The sequence below is a fragment of the Acomys minous genome (genome assembly GCF_964271855.1).
Source record: "Acomys minous genome assembly, chromosome: 7".
In the NCBI taxonomy this organism is placed as follows: Eukaryota; Metazoa; Chordata; class Mammalia; order Rodentia; family Muridae; genus Acomys; species Acomys minous.
The window spans coordinates 58,677,722-58,699,973 of NC_140488.1; the positions used below are offsets into that span (position 1 = coordinate 58,677,722).

The 22,252-nt window shown below is 34.9% G+C and overlaps 1 protein-coding gene across 2 annotated transcripts in view; it reads right to left on the reverse strand.

Moving 5' to 3' along the window:
- Positions 1–17,226: 17,226 nt before the first annotated feature.
- PCDH11X (protocadherin 11 X-linked) overlaps positions 17,227–22,252 on the reverse strand; it is a 663,262-nt gene continuing 658,236 nt past the window's right edge. For both annotated transcript variants that reach the window (XM_084789429.1, XM_084789428.1), the window contains exon 8: positions 17,227–22,076. In XM_084789429.1, coding sequence (XP_084645555.1) covers positions 21,394–22,076 — 683 coding nt within the window. In that variant the 3' untranslated portion in view covers positions 17,227–21,393. The remainder of the gene's footprint in view (positions 22,077–22,252) is intronic.

Below are 22,252 nucleotides of genomic sequence, written 5' to 3' on the forward strand. Positions count from 1 at the left end.
ACACATACACATTAAGTTTGTGTATCTTCATGTACATGTGGAAACACACATGATCAACCAAATGCCTACTTCACACATACTTCACATGCTCGCATACACACAGACACACAGACACACACACACAGACACACACACACACACACACACACACACACACACACAGGTTATGCATCTGCATGCACATGAGCAAACACACATTGTCAAATACCTATTTTATATAATATGATTCACAAAGGAACACAAACACACACACACCATAGACCTTTACGTTTTAGGCAAATACTTCTGTGTGTTTACATGTAACAGTGAAACTAAAACACTCAAATTACTACTAATCGAAAGGTGAATACAAATATTATTAAGTAAAATTAATGAAATTACAGAAAAAAAATATCGAGCTTGACTTACCATGTCTGAGCTTCCTTACCTCAGAAACTTCATTTGAAGTACAATTAATCTACTAATTTTTTACCCACATTGAAAATTTTTACATTACCTGGAGCCAAAACCATGTTAATACAAAGACTACATAAAATATTCTATCTCTACTATTTTACTTTATTGATTTTATATACTCACAATTATCATAAAATTCTTATGAATGTATGAATTTATATACTATTAGAATTTATATACCTATCAGATGTTCTGTTAGAGAAGGCATATATTCTTGTTGTTTGGTTTTTTGATCATAAGCTTCTTACGATAATGCTGATTGTAAATTTGGTAAAATCTAAAATTGCCTAGGAGAAAAACTTCCAGGCACACCCAGGGGAGATTATTTGATTAGGATAATGGAAGTGTGAAGATTCACCCTAAAAGCATCATGCTTTATGCTTGCTTCATTCTACATAAAAATAAAAAAATCAAGCTGTGTGCTAGCATCAACAGTACTCTACTTCTTGACTAAAACTTTAGTGTTATCAGCAGTTCAAAGCTCTTGCTGCCATGACTTTTTTCTGTGGTGACACAGACTCTTAAGTTGTGAGGCCAAGTAAACTTTCTCTCTTAAAATTTTTGTCAGATTATTTTATTATATCAATTACACAAAAACCTAATATACACCTTAATAACAGGGACCCTTTTTTCTTTGTCAAAACCCTTTGCTATTGCCTATACTAGTATTTGCTACATTTTATACACTTGATAGTTACTCATCAAATCTATGAGTTCTGCCTTCCATGCTTGCATTCTTCTCTTACTTGCCTCACTATTAAACTATTTGTGTTCATACATCTTTGCTTGGATATTTCAGTTATCAGCAATAATTTTACAAATATAAAACTTTATTCAAAATGTAATATCCCTGGGACTATCAGCTTTTTGAAAATCACCATAACTGTTCCTTCAAGGGAGAGAGAATAGGGGAACTCTTCAATTCTTCAAAGCTCCCAGAAATCAATTGTTTTATTCCTCAGTTAACCTAGAGCATATTTTTAATTTGGTGAAGTAGTATAAGACAAATTTAGGACCAAGAAGACAAGTGTTGCTATGGCAAATCATTAAAAATATAGAAACACTGTAAGTCAGTAATGTGTAGCTCCTCTAGGAGGGTAGACTTTGTGCTTGAAAAGGAATATGTTGTTGTGAGTCAACCATAAAGTGAGCCTGGTAAGATTTGAAAAGGCAGAGGTAGAAGAAAAGCACTGCACACCACATAGAGAACAAGTATTCATGATAAGAATGGTATTAGATAATTTAGCAGTGTAAGATAGAAATGGACATCATGGCCATTCAGAAGAATATGTAAGAAACCTACCTGCCCTTGGAAGCTTCTATTTAGATTTAAAGACCCAACCTTTTGCCATCCCTTTTTCCCCTACGCTGTACACCAGTTACTGTTCCACTGTACCAATTACAGGCAGATATTCATGCTCAAGTACAAGCCAAAACAGTTAGGAAAAGAGATGCAGATCACAGGAACCAGAAAAATAAATCACAATAGTCAGAAGAACACATAGGTGTACTCAGGCTGAGTCTCACTCTAGGACCAGACTTCATTTAAATTCTAAACATCTATGCCCGAAACACAGGGGCATTAATATTTGTTAAAGAATCATTGTGAAAGCTTAAATCACACACATTGAGCCCCATATATTAATAATAAGATATTGGCTACCATCCCATGAGGGCATGGGAAGAAGAAGCAGCAGCAAAACTTTATTCAAGGGACATGATGATATATATATATATATATATATATATATATATATATATATATATATATATATATATATATATATATATATATAGAGAGAGAGAGAGAGAGAGAGAGAGAGGGAGCATATGGACAATAGGTGGCTCATCACCTAATGGGTGATCACAGTGTGATTAATTTGCATCTTAAGCACAGTTCTATCATATAGACATGAGTATAATACCTAATTAACCTAGAGGAAACAAAGGAAGAGCTTTTGCCGGAAACTGTGTCAAATGTCATACTCCAGATAAGGTCAGGTATCCATGCCCAGATACACCTTCCAAATAAGGCCAGACAGATAGTTGGAGGCACTACTGGGGGAAGGGGGTCCTCTACTGTGCTCTGAGATTAGAGAGCTATCAGCATATAAGTGAGAGTGATTTGGGCTCTTAGTTGTCCATATCCTGCCCTGATCAAGCTTGCTTTGAAAGTCTCCTGCCAGATGATAGGTCAGTATGGTATCAGCAGTTACAGAACCCCTAGCACCAAGAGAAGGAGGGAGTACAGGTCCCACTAGAAGAGGAATTTCTTTGTGTGAGCAGGGTTGAAGGAGGAAGGCCACTTCTTCCTCAAACAATTATACCTGTGTTAAAGTTATTTTTATAAATTTTTATTTGTTCCTCAGTTTATCCCTCAACCTGGATATCACTCAAATAATTAGGACTCTTTTATATTATTTGTTTAAGAATCTTGACAGCACAACAGTTGAGCTGTTTTAAATCTATTCTTAATCCTCTATGCTATCCTGGCTTCTTATCAGTATAAATTGCCTAGATTCTTGCACTTCATGCATTTTCTTCTCTGTCTTCTCTCTTTTGGACCTCTCCATTGGCTGATTCTTGCACTTCATGCATTTTCTTCTCTGTCTTCTCTCTTTTGGACCTCTCCATTGGCTGAGTCCTCTATTTCTTCCTCTAATTTCTTCTTTCCTCTAGGACAGTAAGTCCAGACCTATTCTCTCTTTCATTCAGTGATTGGCTGTAAGCTGTTTTATTGGCATATCAAGGGACAATTTTGGAACATTGTTTATACAACATAGAAACAGGGGATTCTCTGAACAGGAATTACAACCACTTATGGGGGTACAGAAATAAGCATTTAAATTACACAATGACCTTATGCCTACATACCTGGGGTAATCATTATAGATAAAAAAAATGGAGGACAAAGAGGAGTTAATACATGGTTTGGTCTTGCACCAAAGAAGAGGAGGGGTGACACATGTTAGACTGGAAAGAGTAACATTAATGAAGCATTGATAATGAATAGACTCATTCCTGATGGAAACATAAACTGGATAGTTTGACAACTGGTCAAATAGTGAAATATCTAACAGATGAGTTTTTTGTGAAGTTTATTTTTATGGTTTTGAGATAAAGAAAAGTAGTACTAACAGGGACTGCTTTCAGCAAAGGTCTACTTCTGGATGTGTAAAAGAAACAGAAGTGTTAAAATGGGTAGAAAAGGAAGTCAGCAACATAGTCTATGTATTGGTTCCTTATGATGGTGGTCTTCACTTGTTGATGAACATGTTATTCATGTAAGAGAATATTTTGATGCTTTAGAATGGTTCAGGATGTTGGGAATGTTAGTTGTCAGGATGCATGAATATCAATCATGCGTATTTGAGCAGTGGGCAAAACAGAGTTTCCTTTGAACATCTATGCACCAGTGCTCATTCCAAGCACCAGGTATGGTGAAGAAGTATGTTCCCTTTAAAAGAAGTTTCCCTGATGATAACAAGATGTCCCAATTACAAGACTCTTTCAACTTACAACATCACCTCCTACATCCTCTATAAGTTTCCATATCACTCAGGCATACTTGTTTCAATCTTGTTTACCTGTATGGAAATCAAATGTTTGGGGAATTTGAACATCTTGTGTAATTGATGTAGAGAAAGAAGGAGATGGCACTCCTGCATCCTGGAATAGGGCAGTCTCCAGAGCCTATGATGATGTTTTGACCTTGATAAATCTCCCTGACAAAGAAATGTTATTGGAAGCTATTAGGAAGAAAGGGCAAAGCATGTGTATTAGCACCTAAGAGGACAAAACCCGCCATTAGAATGATGGAATGGGAGAATTGGTGTGGGTAGCTGCCACAGTCCATGTCAGTGAATGCAAGAATGTCCCTCCAGGTGATCTGGTTGTGAGTCTTTGTGTGTCAGCATTTTTTTCTCTTTGTCTTCTACATGATTGACAGGCATGTCATCCTCTTGAATCGAGGGGGTCATGCAGACTTTTCTAGCTGGTGCCAGCCACCTAGGGTTACGTCTGCAAACACAAACAAATCCCCTCTCTATTGTTAATAACGACCTGGGCCCCTTCCAGAACCACAAAGTAAGTCCTTCCATGTAACCAAAATGGGCGGTGTATGTGGTGCCTGACTCCAGTGATGAATAATTGGAGGTTCATCTTCTGCAACATAAACAGTTAACAAACAGAGTGTGAATACAATCGGGTTTAATTAAAAGTTTGGTGGTAGGGAGCCTTGTGTTTGTTTGACTAATTGTTTTTTAAATGTTTGATGTGTTTTTTTCAATGATGGCTTAACCCTGAGGATTGTAATATCAATGTTGTGGGCAATTTTTCAAGTTTTGGGGATTTTTTTTCAACTGGCGGATCTTAAAAGCTGGCCCATTATCAGTTTTGATTTAGAGAGTGATGCCAGAAGAGCAAAAACACAGAATATGTGATTAATTTGTTATTTTTTAAAATCTTTATTAGTCTGTACCATAGGCTGCGTGGAATGGGAATAGGTATTTCTTGTAACAAATATAAATTTGTGTTTACCGAATGATTGAATATGGGTCACATCAATCTGCCAGAGGACATTGGCCTTAAGGATTCTGTTGGTGCCCAACTGTTGTGTAAGCAGGATTATGAATTAGGGAGGCACCAGAAGAACAAGTTTTGAGAATGTGATTAGTGTCATTATTTCTCATATAGCTTCTGTTTCATTGACATATCCTTTGGTAAAAGTGGGGTGTTGAAGTCTCCGACTATTATTGTGTGGGGATTGATATGTGGCTTAAGCTTTATTAATGTTTCTTTTGCAAATATTGGTACCCTCGTATTGAGGATGTAGATGTTCAGAATTGTGATGTCATCTTGTTTGAATTTTCTTTGATGAGTGTGGCATGTCCTTCCTCAAGTCTTTTAATTAATTTTGGTTGAAAGTCTATTTTATTAGATATTAGAATGGCTATACCAGCTTGCTTCTTCTGTCTGTTTACTTGAAATACCTTTTTCCAGCCTTTTACCCTGAGGTACCCTGAGGTCTATCATTGTAGCTGAAATGTGTTTTTTAAATGCAGAAGAATGTTGGGTCTTGTTAATGCATCCATTTGGTTAGTTTGTGTCATTTTGTTCGAGAGTTGAGACCATTGATGTTGAGAGATATTAATGACCAATGATTGTTAAGTTCCTATATTTTTTAAGTCTCTTGATTTTGATGTTGTTTGCAGTACTGTGTTTGTCTGATTATGTTTTACTATATTGAAGTTATCTGTTTCCAGTGTTATTGTGGTGGTAGTTTTTTACTTTAGGTTGGAGTTTTCCTTTTAGTAAATTGGTTATTGAAAGTTTCACTGGCACAATAGTCTGGAGTGGCATCTCTGGCCTTGGCCCAGACCCTTCTGGCCTTTTTGGTCTCTGCTGTGAAGTCAGGTGTAATTTTGATAGGTTTGCAATTATATGTTACTTGGCCTTTTTCCCTTGCCACTTTTAATATTTTTACTTTGGTCTGTAAATTTTGTGTCTTGATTATTTTGTGATGGGAGGATTCTCTTTTCTAGTCTATTCGATTTGGGGTTCTGTAGACCCCTTGTATGCTAATATGCATCTCTCTTTAAATTGTGGAAATTTTCTTCTATGATTTTATTGAATATATTTTCTGGTCCTTGGAGCTGGGCATCTTCTCTTTCCTCAATTTTTATTATCCTTAGGTTTCATCTTTTCATGGTGTCCTTGATTTTATTGGATGTACTATTTCAAGAATTTTTTAGATTTTACATTTTCTTTGAGGGTTGCATAAAATTCTTCTATAATATCTTCTATACCTGAGATTCTTCCCTCCATCTCTTGAATTCTGTTAGCAAAGTTAACCTCTACATTTCCTGTTTTTTTCTCTAAGTTCTCTCATTCCCGGCTTTCATCTATCTGTGCTTTTATCATTGTTTCCATTTTCATCTTCAGATCTTGAACCAATTTATTGATTTCCTTCATCTGATTGTTTGCATTTTCCTGAGTTTCTTCCAGTGATTTCTTCATTTCCTCTCTACAGGCTTCTGTCATGTCCTCTCTAAGGTCCTCAATCTGTTTAGCTACATCTTCCTATATTTGTTTATGGATATTATTCATTTTCTCTATTATCATCTTCATTGCTAAGTATTTGAGGTAATTTTTGTGCTTCAGTTGTGTTTGAATTCTCAGGGTTACCTTGGTATAAGGATACCTTGCTTCTGGAGATGCCATATTATTTTGGCTTTTGTTGTTTGTATTTTTATGCTGGCCTTTAGTCATATTGCTGTTTCTAACATTGGGAAGTAATTTTTCGTGTCGTTCATAGTTGGTGAAAGCATTTAATTGGTAACTGTCTATAGGTTGAGACCACTCACCTATGGAGATCTTGGAATACTTCCTTGGATCAGGGAGGTGACCTGCTTTCAGCACAATGGGACTTTGCTCCACACACTGGGCAGCCCACTGGGTCATCAGAGGCTGGTGCTGGTGCTTTGCAGCCTCTGTCTTTGACTTGGTTTTGGAGAATATGATCTCAGTCACTTGGTCCCCAGGATATTGGATCAGTTTGCCATACAGCGCAAATACCACCCACTTGGTTGGGGCAGTTGGATAGACTTCCATCAGTTCCCACTCAGGCTGTGGCACTTCTGTTCAGTCTGCATGAGGATGAGGGAACCACACTATGGACGGAAAACCTGTCCACAGCCACCTGGGCAACCTCTGTGAACCCTGGGCCCCTTTGTAAACTGGTGGGGTGATCTGAAGTCAGATCTTTCTCAAATCCACAGTCTGGGATGTACCCTGGGCTAGCAGGCAATGAAGCTTGTGCTCTGTGCAGGTATAGCCCAATTGGCTTCACTGGGCTTTGGAAATCCTGCCTGCAGCCACAGGACCATGGGGCTTTCTGTAGATTGGTGGAATGATTTGAGTTCAGATCCACTCATTCTCTTTTTCTCTCCCCTGGACCAGCAGATTCAGATGCTGGCACTTCACTGCCTACAGTTCAGTCCCAGATACAGAGTCCAAGATATAGGATACAACTACAGCTCATTGGCAGGTATATGGCCAGTCTCTGTGGACTGGGCAGGTATCTTCTGTTAACCAGTTGGGTTGACTGCGGCCACCTAGGGTTCACAAGGTCTTGTGATCTGTAGCTTCCAGCCTGGGCCCTAGGTTCAGTCCTGCCAATCAGATATCTTGTATGGTCTTACATCCCTCCATGTTATAGTTTTGTAACTTGGTAGTTTGTAATATTCCCAACAGTGTGTGTTGGGCCTGTATCTGACTCTCTTGACTGCTTTTGTGATCCTTTCTTTCTTAATGGTTTTCCTTGCCCAGCATTGCACTCATTCATCTGAACTACACTGACCTCTGTTTCACTCAACTGAACTGATCTGAACTGCCACAAACTGAATTGCCACTATACTGCCTCTCAATGATACTGTACATTATTCTCGAGTGTACTCATTAATCCTTTCTCTATTGCACTGTCTGCTCTACTGAACTCTACTCTACTATACATTATACTACTGTATTATCTTCTCTACTTTCTCTCCCTATTGTACCTTCAACTCTCCAGTACTCAATCTGCCTCTCCCTACATTCTCACACATTCTCTCTCAGGTGTTGTTCTTGTAAGAGTTAGCTGGATCATATTCTGCCATGTAGTTCTCTGATTCATCACTTTGTCAAATAGATGTCACTGTTTTTGTTTAAAAGTGTACACTAAGGAAGTGTGCAGACAGATCATACTGTAATACAGGGCATATCTGCCTTCCATCCAGATCTCATAAACCTGGAAGGTCTTTGGATGTGATCCCTTGCCAAAGCAGCCTTGTTGATGTATTAAAATTCCTCTACACATGACGATCTATAGTATGGTGAGTATAGAAAGCTCTGAGTGAAATCTTGAGTGAATGTGTGCTGGACATGGCAATGTCAAAGACCACATTGGGTCAGTCTTGATGTGGGGTGGGTGGCAAAGCTTTTCTTGAGGTCCCAAATAGAAGGGTTAATAGCTTGTTCAGAAAATTTTCACTGTAGCTTCCTTTCTTTGGGTGTTTAGAGCCCAAAGACTAATACCTTACAGAGATTGATCCCAATAAGATAATATAAATATGTCTCATGAATCAAAATGTATAACAAAAATTCTGCCTTATTTTTCAGCTGTATGTAATAACCCAGAATCTCTGTTAAGCTCTATAGAATAAACATGTTGAGTTGCCCATTTGTCCATTTTCCTGCCTTTTTTTCATTACCTCTCATGAACTTTCCTTTATCCATTTTATGCATAAAGGTCATATTATGTTAAATAAAAACAAGTTTTATTCATGGTTATGATTAAATATATGTTTTTCAAGGATTGAGATATGCCTATACTTAATTGTAACTAATAATTATTCTCCACTTCCTGTTCCAGGAGATTGCAACCTTGTTATAAACATCTTGTAAACCTACCTTTATTTCAAAAAATTGTTATATCTACTTTGTTATGATTACTTGTTGTTATGACTACATTGTTTAACCCTGCCTATTTTGCCCACAAAACAACCATTGTCTTAGCTAATGTGCTATTCCCATAACAAAACACAATACCCAAAGCAACTTATAGAAAAAACATTTAAATGACAGCTTGCATATAGTTGCATGTAGTGATCCATCATCATCATCATCATCATCATTTGGGACATGGTGGTAGTCAGGTCTCAATAGCAGCAGAGAGCTGTTATCTGATGTACAAGTTAGAGGCAGAGGAAAAGGAAAAGAATTGGAATGTCATGGGCTTTTGCAACTTCAAAGAGCATGCTCAGTGTTCTAAGTTTTCTAATAAGGTCACATCTCTTAATACAAGCTAAACAGTTTAACATGTTGGGACTAAGCATTAAAATATATGAGTTTAATGGGGTCATTCTTATTTAAACCGTCACAGATATTTTAAGCATGTTGCTTTTATGGTTTTAGAAAATCAGTTCAAATATCTGAATAGAATGCCAATACATAGCAAAGTTCAAATATTTTTGTATTTTCTGAAATTAAAATTTGACTACTTCATTTTTGTCTTCCCACTTCTCTGTCCTCCCTAAATCTTACATTACACAAATCCCCTTGCTCTCTCTCAAATGGTTTTTGTTTCTTTGTGTATTATTTAATGTAAATTTATAATTATGTAAATATGTACTATGATTTAAGAGATGGCCATTTAGATAACAAATTTGGAAGATCTTCCATAAGGACAAATATTTCTCTCATATCAATATTATTTAGCTGTCTATAGTTTTTTCTAGGGCCCATAAGATTTATTCCTTCCATATTTGCATGTCAATTGATATCTTTTTTTAAAAGTCTTGTTCAGTCAGCCATGTTGATGGATTCATGGTGAGGCTTCTCAGACATTTCAGGAAATAAAATATTTGTTTCCTGTGATGAAGGAGATTATTTTCTTTGTCTGAAATCAGCTAATTTGAAAGTGAATATCAGCCAAGTATCATTTACTTGTTTTCCCTTGAAAGACTACTATGTGTCTAATAATTGAACTTGAGATTTCAGGACTACTTGAGCAAGATAAACAAAACATGTCAAAATCCTCACTATTTTCCAAAACTTACTATGAAAGCAAACAAGATATGCAGTTAAATAAATATCCTTCACAGTATCCAGCCCATATCGACACATTGAAATTAAACTACTACAGAATATAAATATCCTTATTTGGTTCCTTCAAGTGGATAGAATGTGAAAAGATAAGTAACCATGGCCTTATATATTTGAACACTTGGTCACTATTTATTGGCCCAGTTTGGGATTAGTATAGAACCTTTATAACATTTGGCCTTGCTTGTAGAGGTATACCACTAGATGGTGAGATTTGATACTTATGACCTTGCCCACTTTATGTTCATGTTCTCTGCTTGCTTTATGTGAATAAATTGTGCCCAGCTACTTTACTCTTTCTGAATCAATAACATACTGCTCCAGCCATTAGGGATTCTCTCCACCCCTCCTTCTCTGGAACTAAAAGTGAAAATAATGTCTGTCTTCAATAATTTGTTTCATGCATGAAAACATTTCAAATATTTTACCACAAAAACTAGAAAAAACTAACAAAGAATCTTGTAACTGTATAAATAGAATTTTTGCTGTAAGTACTTGGTCATGTTGCTGTTGGAAAAAATGTAGAAAATTTTTGAAAGAGAAACTAATTTAAAGTCAGAGACTATTGGGCCATTCGACTTGAAGCCTGGAAGACAGTACTCCTGAGAACAAGGTAGATTGTGGAGCCCCAGTACAAGTGATTTCAGAGGAGAACAAAGAGCATATTAGTAACTTGTGTAGAGTGTCCTACTCAATCTGGGAGCTGAAGTTGGCTGTGGAGTCCAAGTGGTGCCTCCTTTGGAGCATGGATTCAGTAAGTTTTAATGAAACATAGATTCTTCCTCTATAGCTGCAGAGAGTGTCTGATGCCAGAAAAATGTGTTTCAGACACAAATCTCCAGAAATAAGGCCTTGAGATACCATTGAATCAAGCTGTACATGTTAATACTGCTTTGTGATGGAAACCAAAAGATGTTAGAGATGCTTGAGGGATGAAATATTTGTCAAAGAGAACTGCATACAGAGTATTTGCCAACGAGGGTTGCTTAGCCTGATCTTTCCTCACTATGTTCCTATTCCTATTTTAAAATGGGAATACATATTCCATATGTATTAGAATCAAATTATTTGGTTATTTTTACTATTTTATATTGTAGAGACTCACTGTTAAAATATTTCCTTTAATCTTAAAAGTGAGTTTGGATTTGGATGTTTGATCTTTTCAGAATAGGAATATTTGAAATTGGAATGAATCCATGTTACATCATGAGAGCCTAAGAGGGCTTAATTTGATAGACTTAGTGAAAAATACCTCCCATGGGCTTATACATTTGGACACAGGGCTGCCAGGTTATTATGTATTGGGGGGAACTTCTGGAATCTTTAGGCTGTGCAATCTTGCTGAAGGATGAATTGTATGAACTTATAACCTCACTGCCACTTGATATTCTCTTTCTATGCTTTCTGAAGATAAATTTTTGATTATCCATGTTTCTTCCATAATGAGCCCTGGCTCAGGGATTCATATTACTTTTTGTTTTTAAACTCCATATAACGTAAATACATTTATTTAGGTAAAAATCTCTCAAAATTTCCATATTCTCTAATAGTGCTATTATGACAACAGAGAACAGTGTTGCAGCACATTGAAGTTGAGTGATAAGATTAAAACTATAGGACAAGCTAATTGTTTTGTAGCCTTTACTGTGGAAGAACAATTTTTTCAATACCTTATTTCAAAACAAATATTTCTAGAGATATAAAAATATTTTTTCACCTCACCAGACAAACAATGGTGAAACAAATTTGTTAAGGGAGATAAGTGTTCATAATTTGGTCAAATAATTTATTTTGGTATGTTTTTTTATTGTAATCTGAAGAAGTATGGTGTTTGCTACAGTAAAATGAGTAGCACATGACTAATGTTGTAAGTTACATTGTATTTCATATAAATTCTATCACAGGGAAATATGAAATCACACGCTGTATAATTTTTATATGTAAAATGCATTCACATATTTCAGATAGCAATTTTTAAAATATATATAGTACACTGGTAAATAGCTTAATTTGGTCTCTTGTACTATACTTTTTTCTACAACTATTAACCATTTTTATAGAAGCATTCTAGTTTATAAAGAGTCAGTTCTCTCAAGAGAAGTACTGATCAGGAATGCTATAGGATAATTTTCTGCATTTTTTCTTGATACTTTTTTCTGGTTAACATGGGATTGAATATTTTGGGTAGAGAATTTCAAAGGACACTTTTAATACCATTATCACATTACCAGAATATATAATGGTGTAGTTTTACTTTGTGTAGTTAGTACAAGGAATGAGATTTGGGCGTATCTTATTTTTGATGCAGTCAATTTTTTCTAAGATTCTTCACTTTGTCCGCCCCTCAATTAGACAACACTTTCTATCATAGATTCTTCCTTCTATAAACTAAATTTACCTTCACTCTTTAGATTAAATGTGTGTACTAAGGGTGTGTTTGTATTCTAGCCAGATCATAATGTAAACCAGAGGCTTCTCAAAACCAGTAAAAGGAAAGACAGATGGTTGAGATTGAGAGTTTCTTACACATAACAGTTTTACAGAGACAGGTTGCAGAAAGAATGAGCTAGACACAGGTGAGGACTGAACAAGCCAGAGAAGAAAGAGGAGCCAGACAATTATAACTTGTTGCCAGAAATACTTTGAGGCCAGGCATAACAATTCAGTCAGAAGCCAACAGAAGCCAGTGTGAAACAGTCAGCTTGCAGAAGAGTTGCCAGAACAGCCAGTAAGAATTCAAAAAGACGCCAGGTGTGCTGGCGCACGCCTTTAATCCCAGCACTTAGGAGGCAGAGACAGGTGGATTGCTTTGAGTTTGAGGCCAGCCTGGTCTACAAAGTGAGTACAGGACAGTCAAGGCTACAAAGAGAGACTATGTCTCGAAAATGAAAAAAAAATTCAAAAAGAGCTAGAAAGGCTTGAGAATAGCCCTGATCAAATCACCTCATCGGAGAAAGTAAAAATATTTACAAGAAGTATTCTGTACCAGTATATAAGGACATGCACTATTAAATGAACTGAAAGTCAGATTATAAAAATGTCTTTTATATATTTGCATGTCTTTTCTCATATGATTCTTTAAAATACAAGTTATTATTGGTTTTTAAATTATTTTTATACATAGACATTTATATTATTACACATATATACATACAATAGATTAACTATGGCAAGAAGAACTGTGATAAAATCAGGAATTATATAAATGTTACATTCTTTGTGTTTTGGCTATTTGTATTTGACATTATTCAAAAAGATACCTTTCCTATCTTGGTGCATCTAAAATGCTGAATGCAAATCAATCTCCATCACATATTGTAATTATCAGCTTAAAACACCTATCTAGACCTAAAAACATCTTAACCCCTAAATGATTAAGCTTCATTGTAAAACTAAGCTACTTGGCGCTATTTACAGATGATATGATATTATTGATTTTATTTAGAGAGAAAATAAGGTTGGACTCCGGGATGTCTCTCTTTTTCATTTTCTTTAATACTTAGATTTGGAGATAGGAGTTAAAAGAAAGAAGGAGGAATATAGAAATATGACAGAACAAAAAGTAGATTAGTAAATCTACTCCTCAACTTAATTCCTTAATTGTTAGTCACAAGGTTGTTTTTCTATTTACTGGTAAAGAATTTTGTATATAGATGCAGAATAAGTTTAATTTTAGATACATTGTTATAAAATTCAAAGTTACAATTATTCTTCACACATTATATATATTTGTACTGTAATATGTGGTATTATATCCATACAACTCAATTATAATATACAAGGTTTACTTCTAATACTTTGAAAGTGCTATTGAAATTTGTTTAGGTAAAGAAGTTAATTGTTAGTTGACCAAATCATGGTCATAGGAATTACCAGTCTATTTTATGGCAAGAATACACATTCCAAATGTAATAGATAGATATGATTCTATAGAAAGATAAGGTATAATAGATAAGGTCTTCAACAACCTCTGAGATACACAGCATATGGCATTTAAAGATGTTTTATTATTTTTTTCATTTTTTTATTAATTTATTCTTGTTACATCTCAATGGTTATCCCATCCCTTGTATCCTCCCATTCTTCCCACCTTCCCATTTTCCCCTTATTACCCTCCTCTATGACTGTGCCTGAGGGGGATTACCTCCCCCTGTATATACTCATAGGGTATCAAGTCTCTTCTTGGTAACCTGCTGTCCTTCCTCTGAGTGGCACCAGGTCTCCCCCTCCAGGGGACAGGGTCAAAGGCACCAGAGTATGTGAGAAAGTCATATCCCCCTCTCCACTCTACTGTGGAGAATGTTCTGACCATTGGCTAGATCTGGGTAGGGGTTTAAAGTTTTACGGCCTGTATTGTCTTTGGCTAGTGCCTTAGTTTGAGCAGGACCCCTGGGCCCAAATCTGCCTATCATAATGTTCTACTTGTAGGTTTCTAAAACCCTCTGGATCTTTCTACTTTGCCATTCTCCCATGCTTCTATCATCTAGAGTCCCAATAGAATGTCCTCCCCTCTGTCTCAGTTTCCTAGTAAGTGAAGGCTTTCATGGGGCAAGCCCCTTGGGCTAGTATGCAGATATAAGTGAGTATATACCATTTGAGTCTTTCTGCTTCTGGGTTATCTCACTCATTATGATCATTTCTAGCTCAATCCATTTATCCACAAATTTCGGGAATTCCTTGTTTTTAATTGCTGAATAGTATTCCATAGTGTATATGTAATACAGTTTCTTTATCCATTCTTCTACTGATGGACACTTAGGCTGTTTCCATGTTCTGGCTATTATGAATGAGGCTGCTATGAACATGGTTGAGCAAATTTTCTTGTTGTGTGCTGGAGCATCCTCTGGGTATATTCCAAGGAGTGGAATAGCTGGGTCTTGAGGAAGCCCTAGTCCCATTTTTCTGAGGTAGCACCGGATAGATTTCCAAAGGGCTGGAGAGATGGCTCAGCCATTAAAGGCTAGGCTCACAACCAAAGATGTTTTGTTATTTTAAAGATTCATTTACACTGAGGCAGGTTAACTGCTGGCAACACAGTGCCTAACTCAAAGAAGATGATAAGCATCAAAGAACATCCTTATAGAAATGTCTTCAAATATAGCAAACTATCTACTGGGGAAAATGTTCTTTTTTCTACCACAGACAGAATTCTGCCTTAAAAAGGGCAAGCCTGGGTGCGGGCAGAGTTGACTGCCATAATCTGCCAAGACATGGTAAGCATGTCCTCCCCAGTTCCTGCCTCACAAATAAGTCTGTCATATATATTGGGCCACAATGTTGAAGGTGATGCTCCAACATTATAGAGAATTTTGGGTGAATATTCAGGAAGCAAATGTCTGTGTTGTCCTCTCATTTGGGAAGCTGCTAACCTGCACCCGATGTATAGTCAGAAAATTAATTTTATTCTGTCTTAAGTCTCTGATGGGGTTGAAGAGCAGACAGCTTAGTTTCACAATTAAACTTAGTTGTTTAGGAGTTAAGATGTTTTTAGGTATAGATTGATGTTTTAATGTTATAATGAAGAGGTTTGATAAGTATTGATTTACATTCAGAATTGTAGAGGCAACAATATAGGAAAAATGTTTTCTATAAGGCTGATAAATACAAATAGCCAGAACTCTATGAATAAAACATTTATATAATTCCTGATGGTTTCATGATTCTTCTTGCTATAGGTAGTTTATTGAATATATGTGTGATAATATAAGTGCATATGTAAAAATAAATAAATAATTAATTAATTAATTTAAAAATATTTGCACACATAAAGTAATTAAGCCAATTCACAAGTTTAATTTTAGTTGCTTTATGGTAGTTATTGCTCATCAGATACTTTAAGTAGTTATAGTTATGGAATTCATTAGCCAAATTTTAGAAGTAAAATTCTGAACTGAGTACTTCATGATTAATTTACATTTTTAATAGTTTATTTTGTTTTTAAAAAACTGTCATTATCCCAAAATTTATAAAATATCTCAGGTTTAACTTGTTCTATCACTTAGATAGAATAAATAAAATAATTTTGTGTTAACACAGAAATATTTGAGAAGAAAAAATAAAGCTAACTTATAACTCTATATTTTTATACTATGATGGAAATACAAATATCAATAATAATGTTATATTTATTGATACTATGCAACTTGATAGGTTACCATTAAATTAAACTGAAAGTGAAACAAGATTTATGCCATTTTATTCCTTATATGTTAACAATGCTATCCATAAACATTTTAACTTGGATTACCTATGCAGAAATCTTTGTGGACCTGTTATGTAAAATAATGTAATTGTTAAAATTTTGATTAATAATTTTAACTATTCTTTGCACTAGAAAAAGTAAAGTAAGTATAAGCAGTACAATTTTGCTTAACAATTTTGCAAATTGATTAAAATCATGTTTAACAAAAAGAACATGTGTTATAAGATACTGTCTTCAATATCTGACAAGAATAATGCACCCAGGAAGTCTTACCAATATGACTATCTAAAAAGAGTTACACGATGATATTGGTTGATATGCAAGTGCACATAGGGTATATCTCATAAGCCCTTATTCCTAGATAAAAATCTACAAGCAATTAATGACTGCTAAAGGAGTTAAGGACAGTCTTTTACAGGCAAAAGCCCCATAATAGGCTATCCAATCCATATCCCTATGAGCAACACTAAATAGAATCAACAAACCATGTGTGTTGGTGTGTGTATGTGTGTGTGTGTGTGTGTGTGTGTGTGTGTGTGTGTGTATGTGTGTTTAGAAATAAAGAAGAAGTAGTCATGAATTTGAAATGGAAAGAGGAAGATAAAGAAGATGGAGATGTGAAAAAAATGTAGAAACGACTTATGTGTGAAATTTTTAGTAAGAATAGGAAAATTAAATTAATATGATATAGCTTGTTATATATAAAAATTGGCATAAATGTATCAACATCTACTTTGTAATTTTATTTTAATCTATGTAAATTTAAAAACAAATATAAAAACATAAAATAAAATTAAAAAAAACAATAGTCACTCTTTTGGCATTGTTAGTGTTTGAACCCAGGGGCTCATATATATTAGTCAAGTGTCCCAATTCAGCTTTTTATATTTGGCTTCACAAAAAGACATAATATAACACAATTATTTCTCATAACTACTTTATTAATGTCTATATTTATGAATAAGAAACCATGCAATACAGAGCCTGAAATAGAACAATTAATACACAGTTGCCACTGGACTACATACTGCCATACTGGTCCCCAAAAATCCAATCTTTCACCTCCAAAGCATCCAATTCTTAGGGATACTGTTCACTTTCAGAAGCTGTATGATGTCACAGAGGAGGAGGCTTCCACAAGTAAAAGCATAAATACACAGTTCATAAAGTTTCAAATATTTTAAACAGGGACAGCATAATTTTCACAAATTTTATTCCTAAAAGTATCATATACAATCACAAAACAATTGCCTTCCTTTTTTATTTGTGCACACACATTTTTATGAGCAGCTGTTTCTCCTCTAATATTACTGTTGTAAGCTTGTAGTACTTTTAACAATCATATCTATGGAAAGAATATGTGTGGTTAGTATCAGAAAGGTACTGTGAATGAATATTTTAAGGTTGCTGCAAGAGATTCTTTAGTGTAATAATTATTACATGTTATGAAAAATGTCCCCTCTGCTCTCATAGCATCCAGTCTAATTAGGCCACTTGGAAATGCCAAAAATAGTACCCTACATTTTTGAGAAAATTTTCACGTCAATGTAATTAAAGTTTGGGATAACAATGAAAGAAAGTATGACCACAATGAATTATAAATCAGAAGAATATAAATGAAACAATATTTCCATAAATGTATATTAGATATATACATATTTAACCTTAATAAACGAATTAAAGAAAACTTTAAATATACAATTTAATTTATTCAGGTCTGAAAGTGAGTTCTTCATATATGACATGATTTTGTTTTAAGGACTGCCCAATTTATGATTTGTTTAGTTTACTTTTTTACCATTTTAATGAATATGTGTGACAAACATTAGTTTGAGAAGGCAGAAACTCTTCATACTGTCACCATTGCACAGTAGCACTCATAATTTAACAATATTTTCTAATCAAATTGCATAACTAAAAATAAATGTTAAATTATTAAATGAGACTACAAAACCTGTACTCTCTAAATTGTTTACATTGTTTGAATCATATATAAAAGTTAGTTTTAATACACTGACACAGTATTAGTCAAAACTTGTAGATAAAGTTTCGGAAATGAATGTGTATGTGTTTAGTACACAGTGTTTGAATAGTTACAAGTGTATATAATAAAGCTAAAGCTGGAAAATTAAGACATCTTTTAACATAATATGGCCAAAATATAGAATAACCAGTCTTGCGAACATTCTCTGAAAATACCAAATCACCGTCTATGTTCAATAAAATCAAATCTTTTTCTTTTTTTGAGGGAAACATTTTTGATTGATTGTAAACTCAGATGTTTTGCAGCTCTAGAAGGACATATTTTACTTTTGAAAAGAACCACTTTGGGACCTTTGTCAACATATAGTTCTGTCCATCCGTTCAAAGAAAGAATTCGTATTGTGATGAGAAAGATCTCATCAAATCTGAGGCCATGGAAATTCCTGATGTCCAAGGCTATACCTAGTGGAAGCTAAGAAAGAGAATGCATAGGGGATAATAACTGGGCTCACACCCCTTGCCTCTTTGGCTATGCCCAGCCTGCTTCCATTCAGATTCTCTCTGGTACAAAACCAGAAGAGAGTGCCCAGTCATTTCATTTTCTAAACACTGTCTAAGTCTGATTATAATCAGACTTAGAAAGGGCAACAAAATCATATTTGTTCATTCCTACATTTCTAGGAAAGGTATCAACACTTCAAAAACTGTTAAACATAAGAATATAAGAGCTTCCCTAGTAATACAGTAAATCTCATAATCAGAAATAATCTCAAATATATATATTTTTCTGACTCTATATTTCCATTACTAAAATAAGAATTCATATTTCTGATACATTATTTAATATATTTTTACCCTCAATTTGTACCTTCCTTCAAAATTCTGTATATGTGTATGAATATCTCTATATTAGTTATGGAAAGAAAATATGGCAATAATATAAGCAAAAGAAATATTTCTCACTCACATGACTCTGCTTTTTTTTTTTTTTTAATTTGTATGTGTATGTTGAGAGGAAAAACAGCAGTCTAACTCTACTGGAAGCACTGATTTTGTAATTCTGGGTTTCTTTTCTTTCCCACGTTTAGAATCTTCATTAACAACAAGAGCAACAATATCAATACATATACATGATCTTATTTCAATAAATTTTCAAACACCATCAATTTTTTTGGGGTTTTGTGCACCTGGAAAACCAGTATGCTTCAAATCCCTTGAACTACTAACAAATACAAAAAAGGAAAAAGCAGTAATGCTAGTTAATTTCACTAATTCGACTCTAGGTGTTAAAAGTTAAGAAGTTATTCTATACACCAAATCATATACAATCTAATGAGCTTCACAAGGGGAACAATATATTCTCAAAACGCTACTTAACCTGCCGGGCACACAAAGGGAAACTTTTATCAACATTCATTGGAAAACATTACCAATGAAATTACACATTTACCACAGTTTATATTACAACATTTACACACAGTTTAATCATAAATTACATATCTTCAAGTTACACATTACAAAGTCTACATCTAATTTAAGCAACAAGAAATATCCTGCACCCCCCCAACCCAAACATTAATTGGTTCTTGGTTTAGTGTGATACTGAAACAAGACATACTCTTGATTTTGTTACAGGGGAAATGAATCTTGTGGTGTTTCTGTAAATTTGTGAAATGTGAACATAGAAGATAATGGCCAGTTAAGTACACAAAACAGAAAAGAATGTGTAGACAACGAATGGAAACTAATGTTTCCTACAGATACTATTGTATTCTTTGCTTAGGATGTATTCTTCTCATATGTGAGATTTTGAGTTCAGTGTGTGTTACTGGGGTATTTCTTATCCACCCCAGCACGCAGTCACGAACCTTATTTCTTCCTCTGCACATCTCCTTGAAATTCAGTACTGCAATACATTTGGTAGGTTTTTAATTAAATCTCTTGAAAAGTACTTTCCTGTCTTTCATCTGGTTTTCAGTAGTTTTCTTCAGTAAAATGAGCTAGATTGATAAAAATCCCTTAGCCTTATATGCCTAGTGTGGGGTTTTATGTACAGTTTTATTCATTTTTTTACTGAGCATCTTTCAGTAACAGCCATTTAGCTGTAAAATCAGCATGTAAATCATCCTAATCATATTTAGAAAATATTACTTTGCAGTAATAGTTATAAATTAATATTGCATTTAACATATCTATCTTCTTTGTGATTTTATATACAAATTCCAGAAGATAAATGCCCAATTCATACTGGGATATAGGCTTACCATGACAGATAAAATAATATTTTTGATGTACTTTACACTACACTACAAAAGTATATAAATGTAAAAAAGCACATGCCCATTCTGGCTAATAGTTGCCTAATATGGGCATAGCTATTGCACTTTAGTGTCTCGAACTCTACTAAAGAGTAGAGAAATAGGTTGAAACCTAAATCTATACAGTTCATATATGTTCTTTTTTGGAAAACATATATATATACAAATTATAGCAATATATTCCTGAAATAAAGGTAGGAAACATAAAAAACAGGGAAAAAGACAAACCCTGTATAAGATCTTATATACAACCACTACTGTACATTTTTGAAGGTAGAAATATAGATAATAATAAGGTAGAGAAAAATAAGCAAAGCAAAATTTTTAACAAAATGCTATACCTATGCATCTAATTTTATCTGAACAAAAGTTTGGATGAACTAAAAGTAAACCTGGAAAGCAGATCTTTCCCAATATCGCAATAGCTACATGTTGAATCCACAAAAGTCAAAAAGAAGAAATCAGTAATATTGCACATAGTGGTAAAAAATAAAAATTAATTACTGTACATCAGAAATATATTTTAGGTGTTAATTTTTGTCATGATAAGCCTTTCTATACATCAGGATATAATTTTTAATTATTTCTTTTGAAAATTCACAGTCTAAATCACAAATTTAAATTTATTTTATCACCTTTTGACTAAGGATCTAGCTCTATTCTTATCCTGATATCTGTTTCTATTTACAGAACTATTTACAAATTTCCCAATTTAGATTATTCATTAAAATTGAATGTTAATCTTTGAATATATATACATATTAAGGAAAATGTGAAATATCCATATAGGCTTTACAAGGGATGTTCTTCTATTGTGGGAGAATCACCCCTTGAGGATCTGGCCTGTTGACCTGAAGTGAATGTGGTCAAGGGAATGACTTTAATTGAGTCATCATCTGGGTAATGTCTTTCAGCCATGGTGTAAAATTGAGCTCTTGTACTACCCTGTACTCTCTGATCGAGGGGATGCAGTCCATCAGCTCCAGCACCCTGCACCCATCCTTGCTGCAAACTCACTGCCGGTTGGGCCTGAGTGCGATGGAGTGTAGCAGCATGTGGCAGAGGAGGACTGCGGTGAATTACCACAGCTTGTGCCAGAGGTGGGCTGTAACAAACTGTAGAGGCCTGTGCTGGTGGTGGACTATGGCGGAGTGCTGCTGCCTGTGCTAAAGGAGGACTGTGTTGGAGAGAAGCTGCCTGTACTGATGGAGGGCTGTGGCAAAGTGCAATAGCCTGGGTCACAGGGGGGCTGTGGCATATAGCAACAGTCTGTGTCACTGGAGGGCTGCAACAACGAACCGATGTGTGAGTCCTGGGTGGGCTGTGACAGAGAGCAGAAGTCTGTATCTGTGGAGGGCTGGGATGGGTCAGAGAAGCTGGCATCCAGCAGGAATCAGAGTGGCCCAAGATGAGGCATTCTTGAGTGCAGTTGTCAGAGGCTTCTTCCACAGTTGGCTGCACTGTTATTTCTGCAGCTGTCAGGGTGGGGAAAACAAAAAAAAAATCATATTTATTACCATCTATATGAAACAAATCACAACTAATAAAAATTTAATATTCTGTTTAAGTATATTGGAGATTTCCAGTGGTTTTACAACTTTTGCCCAACTTATCAGGAAGTATTCCTAAAGTCAAAATAAATAGCAGGAAG